The following is a 21,518-nucleotide window of genomic DNA, read 5'->3' as shown; positions in this document are numbered from 1 at the left end:
TTCTTCCCCGTTCTGAACCGGCGGGGAGAGGGGGGGGCAGGTGAGGTCCAAAGGGGAAGGGACATCAGGAAGGGAGTGGTGGGTTGAGGGAGGTGAGGGAAGAGGGGGCATGTGTAGTCCAGGTGAAGGAACATGGAGGCAGGCAGGGGGGTAGTGGTGCAGCACAGACTGAGTCCGGCCTGGAGAAGTGTTCGGAATTTAAGCAAAAGAGAATTCTTAAGGGTAGGAATTATCCTGAATGTGATCATGACTAGTGTTAGAATTGTAGTTTGTGTGAGTTTTTATATTAGTATGTTAGATTAAAAACTGTTATATGAATTAAACGTATTCATATGTAATTTAATTATTGTACACATCAGTCTGTAATCAGCATGTAATGTTCAGCAGCGGAAGGGTCTTTAGCCTTTTTTCTGCAGCCTCTATTGCATTTATTTACAAAGTGTTTTACATATTGGAGAAAGTGCCTCACACACCTGGGAGAGGTCTTCCCATCTGAATAAACACAGTTTACCAACTGCTTTTTTGAGTTTGGTTTATTTTGAAAGTTAACACACAGGAAGTTGAAAAGTGCGTGATCGGCAGTCTCACGTCTTAATTTAAAAAGTCAATAACTGATCTATATTTCACTATGGAACAAAAAAAGTTCACATTTCAAACAATCAATAGCATCTTCATCATCAACAGCAAGCAGGGGGGGGGGTCAATCACGGGGGGGATAAATAGACACTGGGTAATCTGCAGGCGGGGCCTAATATCAGCAGTACACAAGGGGCGGGGCTACACCAATGCATCTAGAGTTTCTATTTACACAATGTTCACTATGACATCACTATGACATGTCTGTGTCATCACTGACAGACATGTACACTGTTTTTTTTCAGCCAATCAAAAGTGTCGTCAAGCATTTTCTTTACAACGACACATTATTACAAACATTCATTTTAAAACGTTCAAATACAGCAGGTTCAACTGAACAGAACAAGTTTCAAGCACAAAAAACAAACACGTCATTTTGGGCTGAAAAGTGAATTTTTGTTTTTAGAAAGAAATTAATTTAATCAGAAGATTAGAATTCCTTTTAATACCCATTTCATTTATTAATATCATGAAAACCTTCATGTGTATTTCTTCACATTTCAACAAATAAAGAGGAAAACCCGACTTTTTCAGAAAATGACGAAAATGTGATAATGTGAATCTTCAATAAATATAGGGTTTATTGATCGGAGCTCCTGGGAAAGTGACCTGTCTAATATTTGATCTCTGATCCCTTATCTCTCATTCAATGCTTCATTTCTCAGTCGCCCGTACAACCTGTCTTCCATCTTGCATCGACACCAGTCTGTCATCTGATTGGCCAAGATACCTGAAGAAATACACTGTCCAATGAGGAGCTGTTACCTTTCCTTTACATCCCTTTCCTGTGGCGAGACGTCCTCACTGGTGGATTACTAGACTAGCCGACTACTCTGCACAAAGCCTACAAGATACAGACACACAGAAGCCAGTAGGCCGACAGAGGGACAGAGAGGGAGACAGACAGGTAGATGAGAATGAGACAGGTGGTGAGACAACTTCACTAAAGCTACACTCAGTTGGTACTGCTGAATACAAATATGTGTTTAATAGTAGTAAGTATAAAATGAGCTTCATGGTGTAACCAAAATGAACCTCATTGTTTAATTCATTTCTGTTTTGATGCTTTTTCAGTTACAAATCAGACCTCAGATCCAAGGTAATCTTTCAACTTTTGTTTCTGTTTGTCTGTTTTATGTAACATTCAGAATTTCATTGACCAAATAAGGAAAGGTTTAATAGAGAATATAATCATTAAATCTATAGAGGCGTTACACTCCAGCACAGACAGGCAGAGCAATATATATAATCAAAAACAAGCTGCTGTTGAAACCACGGCAACCAACGTGGTGACATTCAGAGATAACAGGTCGTGGGGGAGGGGAGGGGTCAAGAGTACCTATATTTTCTTTTTTTCAAAGTTCATCTGCAGGTCGACATCTGAGAGGCCATTTAAGGGCCATCCACACAAAGAATGTAATTATATATGAATATAATTGATTAAATATATGAATATCATTATTATTACTACATATTAATGTCCTCATCATTCTATGAATAATTTGGATTATGTATAAAAAAAATCATGAAAAACAAGGATGAGGATTATAAATGAATCGCATTATAATTATGTACATATTTAAATTCATGAATATCATAATTCCTGTATGGTGGTAGATCAAGGAGATCTACACATATATATATATATATTTCTTCTAATATATTTATTTTAGATATATTATAATATATTTATTTTAAACCCTGGATGGCAAGTCCTGACCAATAAGATATATGGACATATATATGAATATAAATATATATAATTATAATTATGAAGTCCAAACTATAACTATAACGAATACCTCATTAGATCACTTTGAGATCCCTTTAAAGAGCGATAAATACGGCGGAAGGAGACTGAACTGTCTTGTGATCATTCATAAATTAGCTAAATATTTCCTTTTTTTACTCTTGTCATTAGGTCCTACTGAGGTACGGTGTAGGTGGTGTAAATGTCACGTAATGGTCAAATGTAGGTCATGGCACCTTTGGCACTGCTATCCAGGAAGACTTTGATGTACGAGGTGGGGACGTATCCCTCCTCCTCCAAGTTCCTCCGTACTCTGGTCCAGCCATCGCCTTTATCCTCTTCCACCACAGAAAGTAGTTCTCCTTCCACCATCGACAGAGTCCCTTCATTTTGTCCTGTAGAAGATGAAAAACATGCTAAGACCAAAGAGGACCTATTCTTCCCCCTACCAAATGTCAGATCAGACCTGGGGGAGAAGTAGATATCGTGGTAGTAGCACTAGTAGGTGTAGAAGATACATTACTAGTAGTAGTGGTAGTAAACAGTACCTAAGAACGGGTAAAGGGACTTGCAGGTGCCAATGCTGGGTAACGGCTCTTCGTCTTCAAAGTCATCACCAAACTCTGAACCACGAGATTTAAACTGATGTTCTGCACTGTGGTCTTCAGTGTAGCTGCCGTCAGGACTGAGAGAGGGTCAGGGTTAGGGTCAGGGGTCAGGGTTAGGGTTAGGGGGGAGCCAGGTACACAGAGAGAAGGGTAAAAGCAAACCTTCAATCCTTTCACAAGTAAGAGAGCATCATTATAATAATCAATAATGAACATTGGTTCATCTGTACCTCTCTCTGCTGGCGGGACTCTGGTTGTCCAGCTGTTTCAAGCTGCTGCTGCCTGGTGTGGTAACCTGGGAATTTAACCCACAACCTCCACTTTGTCTCCTACTGCTTTGATCTGAGGATCTGGTGTCGGTTTCAGAGAGCCAAGTCTACAGAACCAGAGTACATGAGACAAGTACTGTGTTGTTGTGATACTGACAAGTACACAAGACACGTAAAAGAGAGAAAGTACTGCGTTACTGTGATACTGATAAGCATATGAAAAAAGTAGTGCGTAGTACTAAGAAAGTAGTATATGTAGATATTATTTAAGGTGTACTGACTACCTTCATCCTCCAGTTTCTGCAGGCTCTTCTTCAACTCCTACAGTAGTGTGTGTGTGTGTGTGTGTTGTACTATGTATACTAACTATGCATATACAGTACTGTGTACGTACTAGTAGAAGTAGATATTATTAAAGGTACCTGGTTCTTCCTAAGCTCCTCCTCCAGTCTCTGCAGGGTCTCTTTCACCTCCTCCAGTCGAGGCTCTAAACTGACGACGTCGCCCATTTGAGGATTTCGTTCATAAACTTCTCTCATTTTCAACAAAGCGTCTCTGAAGGAAAAAGATAATTAATTACTGACTTAGATTTCATTCAAATCATAATTAATAATATTAATGATAGTTAATAGCAGATCAATATTTCCAGGAGTTAACAATAAACTGTGTATTTGTAGAAATGTGTGTAGCTTCACTCTGTATGTGTGTGTGTGTTGATGTGTGTGTGTGTGTAGAGCGGTGTAGATCATAGAGGGCAATGGGGCGTGGCCCCACCAAGTTAAAAAGATTTTCATTTTTTAAAATTATATAAAAAATACATTTTACAAATATTCAGTGTGTGTCCATTTGTGTTTTTGAAACATGGAATACATTCAGTAATATTTGTAAATTAAGATATCTGGGCAAAATATCTGCTTTTCCTGCACGTCTCAGCTGGGCTCGGCGTCCCAAAGAGGCGGGTCTAAGAAGCAGTTAGCCAATCACTGATCAAGTTAATGAGTCACATATAATTCAAGAGTCCTAAAATACATTTCTTCAGTTTTGGGCTTGCCCTTCGCCGCCCTACTCTGTCACCCTGATCGATCACCGGCAGCGTCCTTTCAAGAAGAACCGACCCGAACTCGGTATGAGAGAAGAACTAGAGGCGAAACAGCTGGACTCAGATCAGCCTGAACTCACAAGCAGACAACGGACCGGTGTGAAAACATAAAAGGATATTGGTAGTGTCTGGGTGTACCTCTCTGGATGTGTATATATCTGCCATGTACCTCTGCTCCCTCTCTTTTTCCATCTCCTGGTTGATGTTGTTGATTCTGCTCTGAAGTTTCTTCCTTCTCTGCTCAGGAGGAAGATGACTGCAGTCTGGTGGAGCGGAGCCCTGCAATATGACATCACAATATGTTGTATCATAGCTACACACTAACTAATTCATTAGTTTCATATAGAAACGGGCGATACTCACCAGTTTAAGTGACAGCTATCCAATCAGAGAGGATTATGGAGAAAGGGTGACAACATTAACAACAAAAGGTTTGGGCTGAAATACATTTGTGTTTATTTAAACTAAAGTTTGTACCCCTCGCTTGAGGCTGCGCAGACACTGCTTCCTTGTTCTGGAGCCAGAGGTCATGAGGTCGTTCAGTCGCTGTGTGATTGGTTCTCGGGAGGCAGGGGGAGGGGACTGGGGACTGTTGGCCACTCCCCCAGGTGACGGTGAGGTTGGGGGGGGTGGAGGGGGCTGCCGGGGGGAGGAGAGGAGGGTCAACAGCTGGAGAGAGAGAGAGAGTAGTGAGCTGGTTGTAGAGTACCTGTCGTGTGTGTACTGGTCAGGTGTGTGTGTGGCCATTTGTGTGCAAACCTGTCAGGTGTGTGTGTCTATCATGGGCAATTGTACCTGCCATGTGTGTGTGTACCTATCCGGTGAGTGTAACTGTGTGTGTGTACCTTGTTCTTTCGTATGAAGGGCCAAAGCTTTCGGCTGTGTCTCCGGCCCTCCATCCGGTTGTCTAGGTAACTAGATTCAGAGATGCTCCTTCTCATGGAGGCACTGTAGTCATCAAACTCTACGTCACCTGGAGGGTCGAAGCCTGATTTATACACCTCCACCACCTGCTGGGTGTCCTACACACACACACACACACACACACACACACACAGTAGCAGCGTGACTATGTGCATACGAATAAACCAATTAAAACGTTATTTCACACGTCACAATATATTGATATTAAAGGTTTGTTGTGTTACAAGTTACAAGATGTTGATCATGGTCCCCATAGGGTACACCTGTATTCAAGTACACAAAGTGTGTAAACAAAGTACACAATTTGTGATATACATTTATAACAAAGTTTGTACCTTTTGTAGAGCAACAGATTAAATTATTCTCAAAAACTAAGGATGGAGTTGATGCAGTGAAACCCATCAAATGCTCTTCTAGTATGGATTAAGTATCTGCACAAAAATCTAACCATGTTTTGTTAGTTTTAAGTTTACTGTGGTGTTTTAGTCATTATGTTTGTTTACTGCTGAGCTCCATTACATGTTGCGTAAATATTCCTGTATTGTTATGACATGTTACTACCTATATAGAGTTAAACGTGAGTCATGTGTCTATGAGGTAGAGTCACCGACGTAGTGGTGGATAAGACTGACTGTGCTTCGAGTCTTTTTTGTGGCATATCAATGAAACCTCCTAGCGACACCACTGCCAACGAGGCAGCATGTTTCTTGTATAATATATTTTGTTCAGTTCAGATTGTATGGACCTGATTTGCATTGTTCAAAGTTAATAAACTGTGTAATAGCATTACCTTGATTATTTCATTCATAGTTTGGTTATTGGTCCCTGTGCCGCTGTTATTATGATTTATTTTATTATTACCTGTGAATGATTGTTTTGAAAATGTATAATTCTATTGATGTCAATAATGTAGCCTAATTAACACACTGCTAACCGTTCACAACAGCAGTTTGTCCCTCGGTAGGCTTTGTGGAGACTAGCTTCAGACAGATGGATAGACATGGAAACAGAGAGATGACAGAAGACACTAACCATCCGTGGCTGGATTCCCTCTGCAGCATCCATCATGACGTCCAGACAGCGACTCATAACAGGAAGAACCTTCCTCTCAGCCTCAGCTGATGAACGCATTGCATCACAAATTCTCTCAATGCGGCGCTCCTCCATGTCTTGGATACGCTGCACAAAAGCATAATATGTTAATATTTCCTAGCATATATTATATTATTTCCTGGTACCATAACTGGTACCAGGGTGGCACTGCTATTTTCCCTGGTATATAGCTGGTACCAGTGGGTGGTAGAGTTGTTTTACCTGGTATATAACTGGTACCAGGGTGTGGTAGTGCTGGTTCTGGTCCTGGTTAAACTGGTTTAAACTAGTCAGATAGTCTTTCCTTGACTCTTCAGCAGCTTGTTTCTTCTGTTCAGCCGCCTGCCGAGCCTGAAAACCAGAAGAGGTATTTATATAAAATAGTATTTATAGCCAATAGCCAGAGAGGCTAGTTTCTACCTGCTGTCCCGACCAGATGTTTTTAAGGCTCCCTTTGATATCAATACAGACTTACACAGACTGTGTGTCCCTCATGATGCTGTCCATGGATGGACTCAATCTCAGGCAGTGATGTACCAGTGATGCATTGGGCAATTTTAACCACCCTCTGTAGTAGTAGTAATTGTGGTTTTAGGCAGAGCAGTTCTCATACCAAACTATAATGCAGTTATTTAGGATGCTCAAAAGTCGATCGTCTTTAGTCTCAGGAAGGAGAGACGCTGGTACAGCTCAGTCGGCCTGGGGGGGGTATTAGTTGGGCTCTTTGCCCCTTTGCTGCGAGCGCCACACGGACATATTTGCAACATACAGAGGTGGAAACGAATTACATTTACTCGCGTTACTGTAATTGAGTAGTTTTTTTGTGTACTTCTACTTTTTAAAGTATTTTTTTAAATCTGTAATTACTTTTACTTAAGTATTTTTTGTTTGAGTCATTGTACTTTGCTACATTTTAAATCATATCCGTTACTGAGTAAAAAAAAATGCAAAGAAAATAAAATGCAAAGAAAAAAAAATGTAAAGAAAAAAAAAAGTCACTGCAGTGATTGAGTGATGAACGAAGGCGGTAAACAAGAACGATGGAGACGGACAAAACAGACTCAAACCCAGCTGAAATCCAGTGAGAATACGAAGCGTAGCCGCTAAACCGGAAGTACGTCGATTTTCACAGTAAGAATCGATGTAATGACAGCGGTTACCAGGGTAACAAGAGGAGAAAAGTTGATTAACGGATATGAATGAATAACCCTGGTCTGACGGGATGTGTTAGCAGCAGCAGGTGACTACACTCGCTGCTCTTGGCTCTGATATTTATTGTCCACGTTTTGCTTCAGTGAGCAGAGACAGTTTAAGGAGATCAGAGTAAACGCTGGAGTGCATACGACCCGACAGCCAGCACCACCCCCCCGTCAGCACCCCCCCCATTTATTTTTATTTTATTATTTTTGCTTTAAATTGTAAAGGTCTTCCTTCAATTACAAACAACTAGATTGAAATTTATTTTCCTTTGTTTTTTTTTAACTACACTAGAATCCGCACCCCAGCCAGCTGTTAAAAAAGTAACTCAGTAACTTTTACTCTGAGTACATTTTTAATGAGCTACTTTTTACTTTTACTTGAGTACATTTTTAGACTGGTAACTTTACTTGTACTTCAGTAAAATTTTACTTAAGTAACAGTACTTTTACTTGAGTAGAACATTTTGTTACTCTTTCCACCTCTGGCAACATATTAATGTCAGTGTGAAAAACAAATAGAGTTATTTTATCATTATAGTGTTATATATTACAGTTATAGCTATTGTTATTTATTACATAAAGATAGTGTTATAGTTTTGTCATATATTGCATAGAGTTATGGTTGTATGGTATGGTGTATTGTATAGTTATATATTACATGGTTATTGATATTGGAATACTTTTACTGAGTTTAAAATAATGTAGATAAAGGAACTTACCTTCAGCGAGCAGCGCTGAGAGACAGACAGGCAGACAGACAGACAGACAGACAGACAGACAGACAGAGAAACAGGCAGACAGACAGACAGAGAAACAGACAGACAGACAGACAGACAGACAGACAGACAGACAGACAGGCAGACAGACAGACAGACAGGAGTCCAGATTAGTTAGATATCAGCACAGATGATACACCAAAATAATATTAAACTAAGAGGCTTTCACTTTGTCAAAGTTTAACATTGATTAGATTCATATAGCTTTAAAACGTACGACTACTAAGAATCAGGTTATTCTTATTATTCACCTTCTCTCCGTCCGTCTTGTTGTCGAGGTCAATTCTGTCAGAGACTTGCTGCGTTCGCTCCGCCTCCTTACAGTCACGCTCAAACCGACGTTTACTCTGGTTTACAACAGGATAACAAAAAAATAAAATGAATAGCAACATCACAGTCTTTGACCTCCTTTTAACGAGATACATTATGCAGTAAATAGAAGGTTATGAGAGGGTGATGTTATGTTTTATTATGTGTCTTTGTTTTGTCTATGTGGGGGGAGTTAGAAGGGCTTGTATTTGTGGGTGTTGTTGACACTCACAGACTCCAGCTGTTTCCAGGAGCTCTCAATGTGCTGCTGTGCTCGGCGGCCATCTTGGAAATGCTGCAACAACAAAACAACTCTTTTTATTTCATTGGTCGGACCTCCTCTTCGGTTTTGATTTGACTTTCTTATCTCATGTATTTCTTTTTTGGGAAGAAACTTGAGTCTTATTTCCCATGTTTTTGATTTTGTATTTATTTTGTTGGAAGATAAACACAAATCCGCACATAGACACGCAAACCCACATTCAGTCATACAAAGACTAACACACAGACGTGTCTTTTCTTGCAGATGTTTGTCATGAGATTTCAGAAATATTGAATGAGACAGAGACCTTCCTGCGTTCTGATTGGCTGGTAGCCACAGATCATCTGACTCACTAGATTCTGAAAACATGTAAATACTTTGTTCGTAACAAAAAACCTGTTCAATTCCTTTATCAAATTAAGATTCTATTCATATTGTAGGCTGATACAATATAAGTAAAGTATAGAGTAAGAGTCATCTAAAATCAACCAACCAGAAGATTAAAAGTACCTCAATAATAGCAATGTTAAATATTAATATACTCTACATGAGTTAGCTAATACGATTCTTTATATATTTGCACTGAATATTTTCAATTTTAATGCTTTAAGTATATTTAATATTTGTACTTTTACTTCAATAATTTCAGCTCACTTGCTCAGGCATCCGAGCTGCCGTCTATCCGCTAATCTCCCTGCAGTAAATCTACCCCGGGTCCTCCTGTTTCTGCTTGATTCATCTGCATTTGGGTTTGCAACCACATATTGTATCACTTTTTAGTATAATATATAATTATTAATATGCTGTATTAACATTATGACAATTGAAGCTTTCTCTCGAGCTCGGAATGCTTTCCGTTATTTTTTACCAAGTACAAAATATAAATCAACTCAGTGAGTGTGTGTCCAGTGAGTTTCTACTGAATGATTCTTAATGCGATGATATAACAACAAGTTATTTTTCATCAATATTATTGGTATAAAAAACCTCCTCAGCAATCTGTTCAATCGTCATATATTTTCAATTCAATTCATTTTATTTGTATAGCCCAAAATCGCAAATTACAAATCTCCTTCAGAGGGCTTTACAGTGTGTACACATGCAGCATCCTCTGTCCTGGAACCCTCACATCGACACAGGAACAACTCCCCAAAACATGAAAAACACTTCAATGGGGAAAAAGGTCAGAGGAGGACCCCTCTATCAGGATGGATAGACTACAATGGATGTCATGTGTACAGAAGGAATATTATATATTTTGATAAATCTCTTCAGTCCTTCCGTGTGGAATGGACTAACCAACCAAGCAGCACTCCATAAATATCACAAAAGTGCACCTAAAAGCCTGTTGGACAGTTTTCCCACATTCTCTTTGGGGTAGAAGAGTAATATGAAATCTATTCTTATATTTTGGATGTATCAGCAGATTCAGCAGAAGGGACTGAGATCGACATTTCTATTATAAATAAGCACAAAAGAACAACAAAAAGGGCGGGGCTTAGAACACATTTAAATGCTAGTGTCTGTGTGTTATTTTACTCACCGTCTTCCTATCAGCTTTTACTTCCTGTGTGTATCGCGTCAACTCACACACAATCTGTGTGTTGAGGTTCTCAGCAAGTTCTTCTCTCTGAGTCGCAAGTTCATTCAGCTGACGGAGAGTTGCCGAAAAGGCTAAACACCAGGTGTACCTGCAATAACCAATAAGAGACTAGTGATTCAGGAGCCAATCAGACACCTTACCGCTGTGACATTAACAGGTCCTTACGGATGACCAAGCTCCTCGCCCCGTCTCTAAAGCTGCGTTCACACCAAAACCGAAGCAAATTATTGCAACGCTTTACCCGTGCGAGTTTACGCGCCTGAAAAGGGGCGTGGCTTATCTCCTGATTTTTTCCATAGAGACAGTAATCATTTCCACTATCCACCATGGAAATAAATAACCACTATTTGTGCTCTTTATTTGTTGTGTGAATTACACAAACGGTGTTGTGTTGGGGTTCGTGACATCATCCGTCGCCGCACACAGCTTGAATTTCACCGACTCCTCCAGGAGGTGCGTCTGGATGACGCTGCTTCCAGCTGCTTCAGGTTTGACGACCTGTTGTGTCGCTCGGTGTCAGCGTCTCTCGGTTAGACACAAACTAACTTACAGTCTCAGCTTCCTGTGTGTGTCTCCCATGACTCCCTTTTTAATGAAATGTCTTCACGCTGTGGCAGCAGGACGGCGGTGATGACGAGTGGAGCATCTCAAACGTTGATTGGCTTTCGGAAGACAGCGTCGGGCGAATTATTCGCTTTTTCGGACTTTGCCGCCTGTTTAAAATTCTCCTCATTGGCGAACAGACGTGTCTGTGCAGTGACTTGTATGGAATTTGCTCGCACAAATAATTTGCTTCGCTTTTGGTGTGAACGCAGCATCAGGCTGAGGAGGAAACTCATTCTGTTTCTTGTATCCATGACCTCATGACCGAAACCGTAGTTACCATAGGTGCTATATACCACAAACATCAATCAAGGTGAGTTTAGTCACTGAGCCACAATTATATAAAATATTAAAAAAGAAAAGCTGACCTGCTCTCATCCTCTCTGCTTCTTTTGGGATGATACTTCTTAGACAGACTCCTGCAGACAGGAGGACAGAGGAACAAGTGAGAGAACTAAAGAGACTGTAGAGAGACAGAGGCGAAGGCAGTGCCATTGATTTTATAAAGAAGCATGTGACACGTCTTACTAACGGACACATTCATTTCATTCAAAAGAAACCCAGGCTGACTCCAATCAGTGCAAGTCATCCAGTAAGGTAATGAACAAGAATGTGTGCAATGGTTGTGCCGGTTCCCTTCTGACAGATTAGAAGCTGTTGTTTTCTTCATATCGACTCATTTTTCTCTGACAGTATGCAGCGCTGTTGTTCCTATTACACTGTCCACTGTCCACTGTTCAACTGACCATGACTTGGTCAGTTGAACAGTGGCTTGCGGGCCATAAAAGTGTGGGCACCCAGAGATGGGTAGAGAGGGAGAAACCCGATTAGAGAGACAGGTGTAGAGACGGGAGAAAGATGGGTAGAGAGACAAATAGGGAGAGACGGGAAGGTAAAAAGACAATTGAGGAAGAGGTATAGGGACAGGGAGGCCTATACAGACACCCAGATACTAATATATATATATATATATATATATATATATATATATGTATGTACAGGTGAGTGAGCTACCTGATCTGTTTGGCGTAACTCAGCTCAATGTCGGCCCTCTCTCTAACAAACTTGCTGTATCTTTCCAGGAAGTCAATTCCCCAACTGGTGTGTTTCTCCAGGTTATCAAACTGGTCCTGAATCAGAAAACACAAATCAGTCTTAAAAGTTTCAGTTAACCATTTACATGAACACTGATAGCTGTACTTCTACCAGACGCCGTGTTGGATGAACGCTGTTTGTAACCACTGCAAACTGGACACGAGTATTATAAAGTACAACAAGCTTGAAATACTATGAGCTTGAAGTACTCGGCCAAACCTCAGCAGACTACTTGCAGGAGAACTATTGATAAAATGTAAAAGGTGATTGTTAAGGGTTAGGGTCCGGTCGACAGGGTGGAGGGCGTGGGGGGGCTGGTCAGTGGGGTGGGGGTGGGCTGCAGGGGGCAATCTGTGGTTCATACCTCAGTGTCTACGGCCACAGACACATCATGTGGTGTTACTTCAATCTGGAGTAAACTGTTAACGCTAGCTTTGGTTTTATATTTGATTACATTTATTTTTATCTTAATGTGTGTAAAATGCACTACTTCATTCATATAGGTATAGGGTATATGTAATATATACATAATATACATTCAATAACAATTGATGCAGTGACATAATTGACAGAAGAGAAGTATTTTTCAGACAAAGCTACAGAAGCAAATCTGGAATAATTAGATGATTACACTGTTTTAATAAGGGATCACTTTGAATGCTTCTACAGTTTTTTAGGCCTTATTGATATTTTGTACCAAACATCAAATGGGCATTCATTCTCTCATTAAGAACTTTAGTGAAACGTTTTTATCTAAATGATGTTATATGATTAATTATTGCTGCGAGGTGACCTGAACGCATTTCTTTACAAAGCATAAAGGTTTATTAGTTTAGTTAATTAATATAGATAATGCATCATTATTTATGCTCGTCAAACCACACGTGGAGGAGTTTCATCTGATTTTTTCATAAAACGGTTTCAAATGTAATCTTACAAAGCTGACGTGTGACAGGAGCCAATGAAACAATCATATATTCATTCATATAATCACGTTATCACTAAAGTGGTATTTGCAGCATCGTGAGGCGCTGTCGTCACTCTCTGTGTTGCTATGGCAGAGCAGACAGATGCACGAGGGCCTCACGCAACACGCAACACGCAACACGCACACACAAAGTGACCGGGATGAACGGAACCCGGTGTACGTACCCACAGCTCGGTGCCCCAATTACAGCTCATGGTGTCCGGTAGCAACAATCAGCGCGAGCTGCTGCAGAGCGCCACGCGCATCCCGTCGCTATCACCTTGAATCGGTCTGCAGCGTCACGCGAGCACGGAGCGTGGTCACGCGCACCGCTTCTCCCGGGAGGAGCCTTTGTCATCAGTGACAAGATGCTGAGTGTGTAAGTGAAGACTGCGCATGCGCAGTAGCAGCCCCGCCCTGCTGTGCTCCAGTTTGTCAAAGCACTGACGCCTAAATATACAATCAATAACCCATTTAATCATCATACATGAAATAACAGTAATAATAATTACAATAAAAAAGATACCTGAGATTGTCATTTAGCTGACGCTTTTATCCAAACCCAGAAAAACATGAAACAAGAAAGTGCAATTTCATTAAAAAGGCCAGTATACAACTTGCTATAGATAAGAGATAAGTACAATTTTTAAGGTCTACAGTGTGTTAGTGTTTGGTCTGAAGAGGTGAGTCTTTAGTGTGAAGATGTGAAGGCTCTCTGTGGTCCTGATGTCATCACAGAGCTCCTTCCACCATCTAGGAGCAGGACAGCAAAGAGTGGAGATCTAGTCCAGTGTTTTGCTCTCAGTGAGGAACAAGCAGCTTGATGTTGGGATGGGGGGTTCCACCAGGTCCTGGATGGAGACTGGACCCCATCCATTCACAGCATGCTATGTGAGCAATACATGAGATACCACGTTGTTTCAACACAAACGACACCTGTGTAACCGTAGATGACAACCTCTTATAACCCTAATTTACCACATTGCCGACATTTCAGCCTCACATTAGGACCAATGCGTAGGTTTCTATATGTCTCATAATTTTGATTTATACTATTTCTATTTTCCAAATATCGATCGGTATTGAAAGTTGGTAAGATATATATCAATAGGGACCTGGCTGGCACAGGAAAAACTCCCCCAAAAAGTTTTTAAAAAAACCTTCGAAGGAGAGCAAAAAAAGGAAGAAACCTTAGTGAGAGACAGAGGAAGATTCCTCTCCTCTCCTTTGGACTGAATGAACGGTGTAAGACAGATGGTTAAAGATGTGTTTGCACCAGTTAGTAAAGACCAGTATCAGGTCCGTTAGAAGGACCAGTTTTGACCCTAATAAGTCAAACTCATTTGACAATTTGATGACTTTTTCCTCCAAGAATCCGTGAATATCTCGACCCGACTTTCATCTCAGTTGAACTTCTCCTTTGAGAAGCAGTTTCTATCTGCCTGAAGGTTTTTGATTTAAAGATACGTTGGGCGCCAGACAAGCAAATAATCTATAATCTATTATCTACTACGTTATTCCCCGGCACATTTCTAATTGTATCCTCCAAACAAGGATAATAATTAAGCTAACCAGCTGGGTGACCCCCCCCCCCCCCCCCGCAAAAGGAAACAAATCAAAACTCACAAATACAAACAAGAAAGACAATCCAACCAGGAAAAACATCTGTTTTCAACAAACAAAGAACACAAATCCAAACGGAGCCGACGGTCCAACCGGCGAAGGGCGAGTTTGACATGTGATCTAAAAGCTGCACGGACACATTTAAATGGAATATCGTACATACAAATAAATCAGCCTCTGAACAAAATCAGATTTTTCATGTCTATATCGTCTTTATAGTGCAGTTTGTTTGTAAAACAAGGAAATAATACTCAAAATATAGAAAAGTTTAAATTGACCTGGGTTATATTTTGTTTTGTAAAAAACACAACTGTGATAACATTATAAGCCAATTTTATTCAAACATTTGTACAAAAAATAGTTCATATAAACAGAACGTTTTGTTTACATGCGACAGGTGTCATGAAACGCTTCCAGTGTCCTAAAGTCTCTCCATGTTGGTGGAAGTCCATCCTGCAGGAAACGACCACAGCGCTGACAAGAAGACTGGAAGAGTTTAATGTAGCTCCGCAGCCACGTCTAGAGAGAGACAGACAGGTTTAATGCAGCTCTATACTGACAGACAGACAGGTAGGTTTAATGCAGCTCTATGCTGACTGACAGACAGACAGACAGGTTTAATGCAGCTCTATACTGACAGACAGACAGACAGGTTTAATGCAGCTCTATGCTGACAGACAGACAGGTGGGTTTAATGCAGCTCTATACTGACTGACAGACAGACAGACAGGTTTAATGCAGCTCTATACTGACAGACAGACAGACAGGTTTAATGCAGCTCTATACTGACAGACAGACAGACAGGTTTAATGCAGCTCTATACTGACAGACAGACAGACAGGTTTAATGCAGCTCTATACTGACAGACAGACAGACAGGTTTAATGCAGCTCTATACTGACAGACAGACAGACAGGTTTAATGCAGCTCTATACTGACAGACAGACAGACAGGTTTAATGCAGCTCTATACTGACAGACAGACAGACAGGTTTAATGCAGCTCTATACTGACAGACAGACAGACAGGTTTAATGCAGCTCTATACTGACAGACAGACAGGTAGGTTTAATGCAGCTCTATACTGACAGACAGGTTTAATGCAGCTCTATACTGACAGACAGACAGGTAGGTTTAATGCAGCTCTATACTGACAGACAGACAGGTAGGTTTAATGCAGCTCTATGCTGACAGACAGACAGGTGGGTTTAATGCAGCTCTATACTGACAGACAGACAGACAGGTTTAATGCAGCTCTATACTGACAGACAGACAGACAGGTTTAATGCAGCTCTATACTGACAGACAGACAGACAGGTTTAATGCAGCTCTATACTGACAGACAGACAGGTAGGTTTAATGCAGCTCTATACTGACAGACAGACAGGTAGGTTTAATGCAGCTCTATACTGACAGACAGACAGACAGGTTTAATGCAGCTCTATACTGACAGACAGACAGACAGGTTTAATGCAGCTCTATACTGACAGACAGACAGACAGGTTTAATGCAGCTCTATACTGACAGACAGACAGACAGGTTTAATGCAGCTCTATACTGACAGACAGACAGGTAGGTTTAATGCAGCTCTATACTGACAGACAGACAGGTGGGGTTTAATGCAGCTCTATACTGACAGACAGACAGGTGGGGTTTAATGCAGCTCTATACTGACAGACAGACAGGTTTAATGCAGCTCTATACTGACAGACAGACAGACAGGTTTAATGCAGCTCTATACTGACAGACAGACAGACAGGTTTAATGCAGCTCTATACTGACAGACAGACAGGTAGGTTTAATGCAGCTCTATACTGACAGACAGACAGGTAGGTTTAATGCAGCTCTATACTGACAGACAGACAGACAGGTTTAATGCAGCTCTATACTGACAGACAGACAGACAGGTTTAATGCAGCTCTATACTGACAGACAGACAGACAGGTTTAATGCAGCTCTATACTGACAGACAGACAGACAGGTTTAATGCAGCTCTATACTGACAGACAGACAGGTAGGTTTAATGCAGCTCTATACTGACAGACAGACAGGTGGGGTTTAATGCAGCTCTATACTGACAGACAGACAGGTGGGGTTTAATGCAGCTCTATACTGACAGACAGGTAGGTTTAATGCAGCTCTATACTGACAGACAGACAGGTAGGTTTAATGCAGCTCTATACTGACAGACAGACAGACAGGTAGGTTTAATGCAGCTCTATACTGACAGACAGACAGGTGGGGAGACAGAATGATAGACGCATCATACCATAAAGGACCGGACCACCACGTCAGGCATCTGGGGCAGCTGGTAGTGAAGCAGGGCTGTTGTTGCGTGGTCGGTTACCTAGCAACAACACAATCTGTCACAGCTCAGCTCAGGTCTGCAAGAGTTAAATCTTAAAAGGTAAATCTTACCTTTTGGAACACCTGGTACTGGGACTTGGTCCATATGTCAAGCTGAGGAAAACAGACAGGTGAATATGGAGACAGACAGGTATTAGGGGTCCTCTCCGGTTACTTCAACCTCCCACCTTTCCGTCCTCGTTGTAAACATTTTCGTTGAATCCTCGTACAATCGTTCGGTCAATGAACAGCGAACGCATCACCACGATCGCCTTCAACACCTTCCCCAGGGTCACCTGAGGGACGACACACACCTGTTACCTGCTCTGCACACACACGCACGCACGCACGCGCACGCACACACACACACACACACACACACACACACACACACACACACACACACACACACACACACACACACACACACACACACACACACACACACACACACACACACACACACACACACACACACACACACACACACACACAGTATTACCAGCAGCACGGCAGACGTTCCGTTGGGTCTGAACAGCTCGATGGTCATATCAGGAAACATCCTGCCGATCCGAGCGATGACATCATCCACATACCTGTACACAGAGGAACAAGATGATGAAACATTTCACTAACAAAATAATTAACAAATAAAAATGAAAATAAATAATGAAAACATGAGCTTAATTCATATTGAATTCGGTAAACACGCTAATGACCTATTTAATAGAGTTGATAAAGTTTATAACCAAGATATGGACAGATACGTTTTTATTACCCATTTTCAATAGTTTATAACACTGTTCATAACCATGTTAATAATCACTTTAAAACTATGTTAATAACAGTTCATAACCCTGTTGGGTGGCTGCTGTACTCACTGAGGAGGTAGTACTAGAGTACTGGGTTGGACTTTAGGGCGGCGCTTGGCTGAAGCTCCCATTTGATTGGCCGATCGTTTGAGTGATTGTTGATTTAATAAACTGGAGGCCAGACCAGCGTGGTACTGCAACTACACACAAACATACACAACCAGGTACAAAACAGCTTCTTTTAGTGAACGTTATCAGAAAACCATTCCATTGTTATGGAGACAACACCAAAGTATTTTCACAAACCAGCTCGCTTAACTTGAGGAAGCTTTGGAGATACAATGCTGACTAAACACAGGTTTTTCATCACTTGTGCAGTGATGTTATTGATCAAAATCCAGCAGCTCGGAGTCATCTTTGTGTGAGATGACACATCAGCCGGTTTACCTTGTTGGACCATTTGTAGGCCTGAAGCAGCTGAGAGTACAAAGGCGTTTTGTCCTGAACTGGATCCAGACTGAGAAGGCCGCTGTTATGGAGAGGATGAGACTCTGAGGGACGACCCACGAGCCCACTGAGACGCTCCAACTCACTGAGGGACAGGTGGACACAGACACACATACAGGTGGAGGGTTAACCACAAAGCACACGTTCAATTCACTTCATTTTTCTAATACAGCAGTTTGGGACTTTCTGTCTTTGCTGGTTTTTGTGTGAGCGTTTCTCTGAAAACGCAAACTAGGCTTCAGTGGATCCAGGTGCACGTCTGAAGTGGACCACGCTGTCCATCACAGACTCACTGATGCACAAATCAAGACACAAGCAGCATCTTTCTCACCCGCTGAGCAAATAGAATTTATTACATCAAATAAATGAGGAGGTGAAGCATTTAATATGCAAAAAAGGAAATACGGCAGCTGTGATTAAACAGAGAAAAAGGCTGCAGACCATCGCAGACCAACTGAATGCAGAAGGATTTTAAAATATCCACAGTATTTCACCCCTACTGGTTTTCACCCCTACTGGTTTTTACACCTACTGGTTTTTACCCCTACTGGTTTTTACACCTACTGGTTTTTACCCCTACTGGTTTTTACCCCTACTGGTTTTTACCCCTACTGGTTTTACCCGACAGCAGCAGATGAGTCTGTAATATATTTATTACATAAAGGTCTTCGTACCTTACCGCAGCTCGATGGCTTTTGGGTTTTGACCCACGGGTTCGAATCCCAATCGTTCCGATCTAAATCTATTTTCACACGTGGTTGTGATGAAGTGCTCACTCATACAATCGTGAACGCTGCAGTGGATTTTGATGCGTTTTGTAGATTTCCACCAATATGTTTGTGAATGTGTGAGAATCAGGAAACAGACGCATCTGCTGCTGTCGGGTAAAACCAGTAGGTGTAAAAACCAGTAGGGGTGTAACACCGGGTTTAACTCAACTAAGTCATAGGTAAGTTCATCCAGGATAACCTGCATATCGCGGCTTAATCCCTTATCCGATTGGCTTTGTGCAGCAGCCCGCAGGATGTGGTCTGGACTCACTTCAGGTCTCTGTTGACTGCCTGCAGATTGTCCTGGAACTCGGCAATAAACTGCTTCTCTCGACCCTCCAGGGTCGACCGGTTTTTCATGCCATCCTTCAGGGACTCGAACACGCGTGTCACACTGGAGCGGAGTGCCTGTATGCCGCTGATCGCATGAGAGAACGCGTCCAGATTCACGCCAACATTCACCAAGTCCGCCATCTTCTCTGTTTGCTGCCGTTGGCGCTCGGTAATGACGTCACAGGATCTCCAGTTAAAGCGACGTTTGTTACGTCCGAAAAATATGTGGTATGTCATCTGAGGCTGTAGAAAAGTCTCTGTCTCTCCTCTGTTTGCTGCAGTGAGATATATATAGCAAAGCTGTAAACTAAATTGAACTATAAACCATGCATTTTGGGGGGGGGGGCTTATATATATATATATATATATATATATATATATATATATATATATATATATATATATATATATATATATATATATATATATATCGTATATATATATATATATATATATATATATATATATATAGGTGATGTATATATATATATATATATATATATATATATATATATATATATATATAGGTGATGTATATATATATATATATATATATATATATATATATATATATATATATATATAGGTGATGTATATATATATATATATATATATATATATATATATATATATATATATATATATAAGCCCCCCCCCCCCAAAATGCATGGTTTATAGTTCAATTTAGTTTACAGCTTTGCTATTCATCAAAGGCAAATTATACAAAAGAAAGAACAAATTTAAAAGTTCAGAAGCATCGTCTCTGACTGCCCAGATAGCAAGTACTCAGCAGGACTGATCCGGAAGATCAAGGTCAAATGTGCCCGGCCGGCTTAATCCGTACCGTATGTCAAAAATTAAGAGGTCCCGCCCATATTCATTTAAGTTTGAAATCTTTCCAAGAACTTCAGGAATCTTTTGTATTATTATTATTATTTATTTCTTATTAGCAGCAAACAGACAATGGACAACAAGACAGATAAGACAACATAGTGCAAGAGGAAAAAAGATATATAATGATATGGGTCAGTATATAAGGCCATGGGGTAGTTTCAAAATAAAGGAATAAGTTTAAAAAAAAAAGTTAAATCAGGAATCGTTTATTGCCATAATATGTCAGACATACATGGAATTTGACTTGGGGGTTGGTGCATGACAGCAGACAATGTAGTGCAGGAATAAGATAAAAAACATAATAAAATGTATGCTATGGGTTAGTATGCTAAAGCTATGAGTTAGTAAGTTAAGAAATAAAGATAAAATAAAAAAAATAAAGATACAGTGCACCAGCTAACAGAAAGTGACGAGTGAAAGTGACAAAGTGTATGTACATGGAGTGCGAGTCAATCGGGGCCCGGCAGAGACAAATTGCAGACCATTGTTGCTCACCAGCTGTTCTGGAAAACTAAAACAACAGAACATTTCCGCCAGCTTCTCAATTGTTTTCTGGCCTGTAGTTGATCTCATAATTTCCACTTCTGGCCACTTACTATGTGCATCAATAGCTACCAACAGCATTCTCTCTTCATCACAAACCTTGGTCCGCTTCATTGTGTGTTTCACTCTGTCTTTCCTGCAGGATGTCTAAGTGTTCCCATGCTATCAAGTCTGAGATGACAGCTCTTCCACCAAGACCTTAATGCCGGGCTTCTTGTGCTTCCTTGTCACTCGGGTGAGGTCCGTAGTGACACGCCGACCAGTGCGAGCAGATTTTATTTTGCAAAGCAAAAGAAACTAGGGTGAGATGAGGAATAATTAACCCCAAACAAGTCCACAGAAACATCAACACACTTTTAAACCACAACCGTCTATTTTCTCCACATCCAACGGTACACAAAAAAAATAGCTATATTACTCTCAGCTCCACCCTCTGTATGCTCAACACTCCTTCACTCAGAGAGAGAGAGGTAGGAGGGGATAGAGTCTGAGCTCTGAGAG

The 21,518-nt window shown here is 40.9% G+C and overlaps 2 protein-coding genes across 3 annotated transcripts; both read right to left on the bottom strand.

Annotated features, from left to right (window-relative positions):
• Positions 1-515: 515 nt before the first annotated feature.
• On the bottom strand, positions 516-13,577 carry fnbp1a (formin binding protein 1a). Of its 2 annotated transcripts, none has more exons than XM_037482882.2 (18): positions 13,378-13,577; positions 12,145-12,260; positions 11,499-11,549; positions 10,468-10,615; positions 8,895-8,957; positions 8,605-8,700; positions 8,297-8,311; positions 6,601-6,729; positions 6,319-6,465; positions 5,208-5,384; positions 4,840-5,031; positions 4,726-4,740; positions 4,532-4,641; positions 3,686-3,818; positions 3,225-3,370; positions 2,935-3,071; positions 2,623-2,781; positions 516-1,480 (listed from the first exon to the last, which is right to left on the bottom strand). In XM_037482882.2, the coding sequence occupies exons 1-18, from the start codon at positions 13,405-13,407 to the stop codon at positions 1,452-1,454; spliced, it is 1,893 nt and encodes a 630-aa protein (XP_037338779.1). In that variant the 5' UTR covers positions 13,408-13,577; the 3' UTR covers positions 516-1,451. The 2 variants fall into 2 exon arrangements, with proteins under 2 accessions (XP_037338779.1, XP_037338780.1); XM_037482883.2 differs by having other exon boundaries at positions 4,840-5,001.
• Positions 13,578-15,131: 1,554 nt separating this feature from the next.
• Positions 15,132-19,760, bottom strand: med27 (mediator complex subunit 27). Its single transcript, XM_037482854.2, has 8 exons — positions 19,519-19,760; positions 18,418-18,562; positions 18,040-18,170; positions 17,661-17,754; positions 17,347-17,454; positions 17,231-17,272; positions 17,082-17,159; positions 15,132-15,334 (listed from the first exon to the last, which is right to left on the bottom strand). The coding sequence occupies exons 1-8, from the start codon at positions 19,719-19,721 to the stop codon at positions 15,200-15,202; spliced, it is 936 nt and encodes a 311-aa protein (XP_037338751.1). The 5' UTR covers positions 19,722-19,760; the 3' UTR covers positions 15,132-15,199.
• Between the last annotated feature and the right edge of the window lie 1,758 nt (positions 19,761-21,518).

This window comes from Pungitius pungitius, chromosome 5 (genome assembly GCF_949316345.1).
Source record: "Pungitius pungitius chromosome 5, fPunPun2.1, whole genome shotgun sequence".
Taxonomy (NCBI): Eukaryota; Metazoa; Chordata; class Actinopteri; order Perciformes; family Gasterosteidae; genus Pungitius; species Pungitius pungitius.
The sequence above is the reverse complement of the archived record's forward strand: the minus strand, read 5'-3'. Positions and strand labels throughout refer to the sequence as shown.

What these genes read in the sequence shown, in the direction of transcription:
- fnbp1a (XM_037482882.2), bottom strand. Translation starts at nt 13,407, where the DNA reads ATGAGCTGTAATTGGGGCACCGAGCTGTGG. An exon ending in AGCAGAGAGGATGAGAGCAG is followed by an intron (nt 10,616 to 11,498) that starts GTCAGCTTTTCT and finishes TGGTTATTGCAG; the next exon opens with GTACACCTGGTGTTTAGCCT. An exon ending in AGGGAATCCAGCCACGGATG is followed by an intron (nt 5,385 to 6,318) that starts GTTAGTGTCTTC and finishes GTGTGTGTGTAG; the next exon opens with GACACCCAGCAGGTGGTGGA.
- med27 (XM_037482854.2), bottom strand. Translation starts at nt 19,721, where the DNA reads ATGGCGGACTTGGTGAATGTTGGCGTGAATCTGGACGCGTTCTCTCAT. An exon ending in TTTACAACGAGGACGGAAAG is followed by an intron (nt 17,273 to 17,346) that starts GTGGGAGGTTGA and finishes TGTTTTCCTCAG; the next exon opens with CTTGACATATGGACCAAGTC. An exon ending in AGTACCAGGTGTTCCAAAAG is followed by an intron (nt 17,160 to 17,230) that starts GTAAGATTTACC and finishes TGTTGTTGCTAG; the next exon opens with GTAACCGACCACGCAACAAC.